The 8,290-nt window shown below is 42.3% G+C and overlaps 1 protein-coding gene across 1 annotated transcript; it reads right to left on the bottom strand.

Annotated features, from left to right (window-relative positions):
* Nucleotides 1-842: 842 nt before the first annotated feature.
* LOC131927460 (uncharacterized) lies at nucleotides 843-1,694 on the bottom strand. The gene has a single exon (XM_059283147.1). The coding sequence runs from the start codon at nucleotides 1,692-1,694 to the stop codon at nucleotides 1,185-1,187; it is 510 nt and encodes a 169-aa protein (XP_059139130.1). The 3' UTR covers nucleotides 843-1,184.
* Nucleotides 1,695-8,290: the final 6,596 nt, after the last annotated feature.

Here is an 8,290-nt window from a genome sequence, read left to right as displayed (position 1 = left end):
GGTTAGGGTTAGGTTTTAGGGTTAGGGGCTAGGTTTAGGGCTCGAGCTAGGGCTAGGGTTAGGTTTTAGGGCTAGGGTTAGGGTTAGGGCTAGGGCTAGGGCTAGGGCTAGGTTAGGGTTAGGGTTAGGGTTAAGATTAGGGTTAGGACTAGGGTTAGGGTTAGAGCTAGTGTTGTGGTTAGGGTTAGGGTTGTGTCTAGCGTTGGTTTTTGGTTTTGTGTGAAGTTTTAGGCTAAGGTGGATGCTTAGGTTTTGGTCTTTTTCTTAAGGTTTGGATTAAAGTAGTATAAAGGTATAGAATTCTAGTTAGAGTTAGGATTCTAACTTGAGAGAGGGGGGGGGGGGGTAATTCCCCAGTGGGGTAATTGACAGGGGGGGGTAATTGCTCCGGGGGGGTAAATACGGGGGGGGGGAAAGGTCCGGGGGGGGGGGGGGGGGGGAATTTCCAGAGGGGTAATGTCCTGTAGCCAGTATATATATATATATATATATATATATATATATATATATATATATATATATATATATATATATATATATATATATATATATATATATATATCTTGTGATTTGTTTTATTCATCATAGACATAAACCTAATATGTATTTCTCAATAACTGTATTATGTATCACTCTATATAAATGTATAAGTATTCAAAAATTAATTGGTAGTATATAATATTTATACCTAAATTATATATATATATATATATATATATATATATATATATATATATATATATATATATATATATATATATATATATATATATATATATAGTTTAAATATATTTACATATTTATGAACAATAATTTAATTTGTACGATATAAGTAAGGCTTTGGTCCTCTAGTAACTAGGTCTACACTGAAGGCTGAGACTTGAAAAAGAACAAAGGTCGCAATTCATTTCTATTCAGCAACATTGAGTTTATCATTACCAACCATGTGGTTAAATGGTTTGTAGCACAGTGTCTATGTATCTATAACACACTGTCTATGTAACCATATCACATTGTCTATGTACATCTCACACATTGAATGTCTATGTAGCTCATTAATGACTCGAACACTTTATCATCATCAAAGATCATCCTATTTTGAATAACTTTTGCATACATCACTTCCACTTTGCTGTTGTTTTAATAATTTATGCACAATTACTAATGAATCCGCAGGTCAGTTTTTAGACAAATTCATGTATTCCTTGCTTGAGCAAATCGTTGGTGCCAGGAATTGTCGTCTGCATGTAGAATGCCAACAGCTCCCCAATGGACGCGAAGAACGCCTCCATATCCAGGGTAAACCTGGCGTCCTGCTCGAGTACTTTGTACTCCCGGACGGTTCCATCTGAAGACAGGTATGCCAGGATCTTGAGATTACTTTGTCTGGAATTCCTTACTAAGTATGCCCCTGGCGTCAACGTGCATTCAAGCTGATGAAGGCATTTTTCCCGATCAGGGATTGGGTCCTGTATGAAGCAAAGTGATTCTAGAATTTCGGGCCGCGGTGGTGGGAATTCGTAGGGGACGTAGAGTTCTCCTTCCTGGTTTCCATGACAACCAGAGCTGGTGACGTCAATGTAGTCAGGTGGGCAGCGGGGGAGGATGCGAGGGGCGGGTAAGGGCGGGGCGGTTTCTGATGGTGCCGGGTCGGTGGTTGTGTTCGATGGTACCGAGTCTGTGGAGATAGTCATGGGAATCGGGGGTTGGGGTGGGGGGCAAGGGGCTACCAGGGGGCGCCGTGGGACTCTCTGGTGGTGCTGTGGGGCGCCTCGCAGGCAAAACCGGTGCTGGAGAAGCGGACGGTGAGGTGGCACTGAGGTCGATAGATGGTGAGGTGGCGCTGAGGTCAATTTTCTTTGGCGATGTGGGCGAAGACATAGTCGGGCTTTTTCGGGGTCAATGACGTCATCAATGAAGAATTTAAAGAGATCGCCAACGCCTTCACGGAAGTGCCCAGCTGTTTCGTTTTTTTGTAAAAGCGAATTCGCACTTTTGGAGGAGGTCTCGTTTTGCGTTTCCGGTTTGCTGGAACTTTCGTCATGTAATCGCGTCGGAAGCTGAGTGTACGAGTTTTTCCGAGATTTAGCCCGTGACGGGTCCTCGCTAGACTGTTGTGTTTGGATGTTTTCATCAATCAGCTCATCAACTTCATCGTATACGTTATCTCCCGCGTCATCCTCCTCGTCTAAGTTCTTCTTCCCCTTGCTTAGACTCTGGAGTGACTCCATCTGGAGTCGAATGACTCTCATCCACTCATTTCTTTCCTTCTCGTTTATACACGCGAATGTTTTAGTAAGCAGAACGTCCGTGTTGCCCAACGGTGGGCCTTTCAAAACAAAACACCATTCGTTATTTTTAGACTCCGCTGTCTTGACCTCATTGAACCTGGCCAAGCTTGTCGTTGACTTCGGGCTAGGAGAGGTCTCCTCTGTATACACAATTAAAGAATCAGACGTAACCACGATGAACCTGAACGGCCCATTTTCCAATATTTAATTTGCCTTGTTTTTTACGGAGAAGGCCGAACTTGAGAGCGATGTTAGGATTCTTGATGATTTCTTGCGCAGGTATTTGCGCATGCGCTGTTTTAGAGCTCCGGGTCAACGTTGACATGGTTTGTTGTTTTGAGCTGTGTTCCGGATTTAAAAGGGTTGTTTTTGCAAGTCAGTCATCTAGCTATGCAGCGTGTTTACATTGTTGTTGTCACCTAAAAGTGGAATTGGGAAATTTTTAACCATGTGTGGATAAAAATAGCCCTAGCACTACGACTATTAGTAGACACTGAAGCTTTATTTAAAAGTAAGCACACACTTTATATATATATATATATATATATATATATATATATATATATATATATATATATATATATATATATATATATATATATAAGCGCCCCTGACACAAAAAACGAGCCTTTTCCACCCCCCCCCCTCCAAAAAAAAAGCACACACTATTAAAATAGGTATCTGTAACGCTATGGGCACTTAACCAAGGCTCTGAACTGTTCGTCTCAGGGCAAAAGAAAACAGGTAAGTCACAGCACAGAATCAACTAACAAGAGCCAGACTATCTTGAGGAAGTACCAAGAATGTTGCCAGAGGTATATTGTGGAAAGAGATTTCTGATGTCACCTCCCCCCCCCCCTCCCCATGTATCCTGGGCACAGAAGAGAAAAAGAAGATGATGAATTTGTATTACATTTTACGATACATTATTCTGTTCTTAATATCATATAATCTATTTTTGTATAGCTTTAGGCAGAATGGGGTAAATACACCGCTGTTAATTCCCCCCCCCCCCCCGCCATTGGTCATTTACAGTTAAGGCTATTGTTAGGGTTAGAGAGAGGGGTAGAGCTAGGGCTAGGGTTATCTGGTTATTCTTATCACTATTCGAAGATATTCTTTGCATACTATCGATATAGCATTAAAAAGCTCCTTTAGAGTGGATTGTCCACCCCCTACACACCCCAGAGGCGCAGGGAATCTTTATGGCGCCATATGAAGTCACTATCGGTCAAGTGGGGTTTAGTATGATGAAACTGCATGTTATAATGTTGGAAAAATGAGGTTGTCAAAATAAAATGTTTCCAAATATGGACCTAGTTTTTTATACAAGTAAAAATATGTTTTTATTTGTGATCGGCTTGATTATATTTTCTGTCGCGCATTACAAGACCATAGGCTATTTTTTTTAATAAAAAGGATATTTGTTTTATCACTCCTAACACTACGAAAAAAGAAGACTTTCAGACAAAACTGAATGTCTGCTGCAAACGATCGTGTCTTCTTTCGTGGATGTAGCTGTCCCTTAACTAGAAATATACCTCATTATTCAAAAAAATTAAACAAATATAAAAACCTGTTTGATAGCACGCATGTAAATGCACTGTAAATAAGAAAATAAAACAAACGTTCTTTAATAAAGCATTAAATAGAAGCATGCGCTATTTTAACCACCAAATCTTTTATTAAAGAAAGCAAGTTCGTTTTATTTTCCCAGTTTAAAAGCTTTTTTATTTACAAAGGGTTTAATATTTGTTTTATTTTTCGCTCTCTATTCATTCGTTCGAAATGAAGTTGACTCAACATAGGCTAGGACTACAAATATTTGCGCTGAAATCTATCCAGTAGCTTGTCTCTAAAACACAGTTATCTGCCCCTGTATAGTTCATGGTCGAGGCTAAGGCAAGAAATAAACCAGCCGTGAAAGACAGTTCAGCGTTGCTAACAACTGATCAAGAAATTGCTCCCGGTCAAAAACCCCAGACTTAAACCCCCTGGACATAAACCCCCTGCGACATATACCCCCCTGGACAAAAACCCCCGTGACATAAACCCCCTGGATAATAACCCCCCGACTGAGGTTTATATAAGGAAATAATAACGATGATGAGAACAAAAAAAAATTAAATTAAATTGATGTAATTTTTAACGACTAACGATTCTGGTCAACGGACGGACTGTTCCATGTGTTTATCATCATCATCATCATCACTCCTTTGTGGCCCCTGGGGAGCAAAGGGCTGCAACCACACATCTCCAGCGGACTCGGTTTTGGGCTGCTCCTCTAATCTGTGACCATGAGAGCCCAGCTGTTTTTGCCTCTTCCTCAACCGTTCTCTTCCATGTTTTCCTTGGCCGGCCCACCCTCCTTTTCCCCTGGGGATTCCAGTCCAATGCATGTTTTGCGATGTTTTCTTTTTCTTTTCTTAACGTGTGTCCGATTCATCCCCATTTACGGGCCTTAATATCTTTCTCTATTGGCTGTTGCTTTAAAATTTGCCACAGGTCTTTGTTTGATAATTTGTCTGGCCATCTTAGTTTGAATATATGTCGTAGGCATTTGTTTACGAACGCCTGTAGCCTATCAGTATTTGTCTTCGTAACCCTCCAGGTCTCCGAGCCATAGAGTAGCACTGCCTTAACATTCGTGTTGAAAATCCCAATTTTGCTCCGGAGTGACAGGGCCGTGGACCTCCACATCGGGCGCAGCGAGTTGAAGGCACATCTAGCCTTGTTGATACGACATTTTATGTCCTCGTCTGCTCCCCCGTCCTTATTGATCACGCTTCCCAGATATGTGAATGTGTTTGTTTCTCGTAAATCTTCTCCATTTAGCTGTATCGGGAGGTCCTGGCTGTTATTGATTCTGATGACCTCTGTTTTGTTTTTGTTGATTTTTTCCATGTGTTTATGCCATGTGTTTATGCTTTACTTCAAAACAAAACACAGGAAACATACACAGCACTCTTACAGCAGCTAACGGTCTTAAACACAAACCTGCAACCAATTTCTATTATGATTGTCCCTGAAATGGCTGTGATAAAAAGTGTTGAAAGGGTATTTCCAGAGTGTGAGGTAAAAGGATGCTTCTTCCATCTTAGCCAAAACATATACAGAAAAATACAGGACTCAGGTCTCCAACAACTTTACCAACTTGATAGCAAATGTGCTCTCAAGCTCAGAATGCTACCTGTGTTGGCTTTTGTGGCACTGAACACATTAGTTATGCCTTTAATAAATTATCGGAAATGTTCCCCCAAGAAGCAATGCTGATTGCAGACTATTTCGAGAATACTATATTGGCAGACGACAACGTCGAGGTCAGAGACAACCTATTTCCACTTAATATGTGGAACATGCACACACGTGCAGAAGACCATATGCCAAAGTCAAACAATTCATTTGAAGGCTGGCCATTATAGAGTATTTGCGAGGCATCTCTCAAAATCGCTCTTTTGAAAGTTATAATAAAACACTTTTTAAATGTGTGTTTTGTTTCTAATTATTAATTTTGGTTCCCATCATCTTTGGTTTTTCGTTATATAAACCTCAATGGGGGGGGGGGGGGGGGGGGGCTTTGTCCAGGGGGTTTATATCGCGGGGTTTTTTTGTCCAGGGGGTTCATGTCGCGGGGAGTTTATGTCCAGGGGGTTTATGTCGGGGGGTTTTTGTCCAGGGGTTTTATGACCGGACACCTTTATTACTATATTAAGAACTATTTAAAATTAAATTTTAATGACTAATTGTCTATCTAATGATATTGAAATTAGATATTCTTGTATTGTCGTCGAAGATGGAAGTGTCTGGAAAATTTCAATGAAATTACTGCTTTAGAATTGGGTAAAAAAATTAAGGTACAAGATTCGCCACATCCCACACACAGACGTTGCGAGCTAAAGCATGTACAACACAAGACAAAACCTACCTTTACGTTATGTCTTTGAGTTTTACTTATCCACTCTACTAGCGTATACTTGACAATGCTACACACTAAACAACAATAGCCTAACAGGCTTACTAACCATGACACACCCAATAGGCGAGAAGACAGCGGTGTCGCTAGTTTAGATGACACTGTGTATAGGCTAGCTGTAAATTATGTGGCAACACCTAGAGGTTTAGACAGACGGTGATAAAGGGTATATATGTGCACACTTCCTACTAAAAGACAAACACTGTGTTAAGATACAGATCTAGGGCATAGGCTACACATACACACGCTGATTATAGACGGTGTGTGATGTGTGGAGTTGGGTAGGGGTGGGGTCTACACGGTTGTAAAAGATAAACTAACGGTCACGGAGAGGAGCTTTGTATCACTAGGTGGGGGGGTGGGGTCTACACGGTTGTGAAAGATAAACTAACGGTCACGGAAAGGTAATGCTTTGTATTACTTCCTGGTTACCTGTGTAAAATGGTGTTGGTGTAGGGTGACAGGAATGGTGTTGGTTGGGATTTGGGTGGGATTGTGGTGTGTGGGGGGGGGGGGGGGGGGCCGCAAGCGGGTAGTGGCTGGTTTTCAACCCTCACACCAATACGCTTCAGTGTTTGGCCACACACACCATAAACACACACCATAATTCCACCACCTTGGCCATCTCACCCTACACACACACCACCAACTTGGCCATCTCACACCACCACCTTGGCAATCTCAGCCTACACACGCAATCTTGGCCATCTCACCCTACACACGCAATCTTGGCCATCTCACCCTACACACGCAATCTTGGCCATCTCACCCTACACACGCAATCTTGGCCATCTCACCCTACACACGCAATCTTGGCCATCTCACACTACACACGCAATCTTGGCCATCTCACCCTACACACGCAATCTTGGCCATCTCACCCTACACACGCAATCTTGGCCATCTCACACTACACACGCAATCTTGGCCATCTCACCCTACACACGCAATCTTGGCCATCTCACACTACACACGCAATCTTGGCCATTTCACCCTACACACGCAATCTTGGCCATCTCACCCTACACACGCAATCTTGGCCATCTCACCCTACACACGCAATCTTGGCCATCTCACCCTACACACGCAATCTTGGCCATCTCACACTACACACACCACCACCTTGGCCATCTCACCCTACACACGCAATCTTGGCCATCTCAAACTACATACACCACCTTGGCCATCTCACACTACACACGCAATCTTGGCCATCTCACTCTACACACTCTACCACCTTGGCCATCTCACCCTACACACGCAATCTTGGCCATCTCACACTACACACACCACCACCTTGGCCATGTCACTCTACACACTCTACCACCTTGGCCATCTCACCCTACACACGCAATCTTGGCCATCTCATTCTATACACCACCAGCTTGGCCATCTGACCCTACACGCACCACCAACTTGGCCAACACACCCTACACACACCACCAGCTTGGTCATCTCATACTACACACCTTGGCCATCTCAACTCAGTGTGGAAGAATTATCCCCAGGTTTGTAGGCTACACAAATAGCCCAATATATAAATAGTTTTTATTCGCTCACTTCTTCTTCGTTCTTAATTGAATTGATGTCGGCGGATTTAAAATGGACTGCGGTCTCCAGATCTGCGGCTTCCAATACTGTTTGTTTCTTTCACTGAAAGCGTAACCTCGCAATAAGATAATTGGGTTCTCTCCCCTTTTTCACAAACACACACACACACACACACACATATATATATATATATATATATATATATATATATATATATATATATATATATATATATATATATATACACTCGCACACATACATTCCCACACACACTCTCGCACACACACACGAACGCACACACACACGAACGCACCCGCACAGCCCAGTGTTGTCGGTCTGTCTCAACATTATTCTCTCTAATCGACCCGTTCACCCGTTATCAGAGCATTAAAACCCGAGCCGATTATGTCTAAATAAAAGAGGGGGTGAAACATAGGGGCAGGGAGGAAGTAGGGAGATATACTAATAAAAAGAA

This window comes from Physella acuta, unplaced genomic scaffold (genome assembly GCF_028476545.2).
Source record: "Physella acuta isolate Inbredline_101_S28 unplaced genomic scaffold, ASM2847654v3 ptg001404l, whole genome shotgun sequence".
NCBI lineage: Eukaryota > Metazoa > Mollusca > Gastropoda > Physidae > Physella > Physella acuta.
This window is presented reverse-complemented; position numbering and strand designations above follow the sequence as displayed.

Bases quoted from the DNA above. Each gene is read 5' to 3' on its own strand.
- LOC131927460 (XM_059283147.1), bottom strand. From the start codon at position 1,694: ATGACTATCTCCACAGACTCGGTACCATCGAACACAACCACCGACCCG.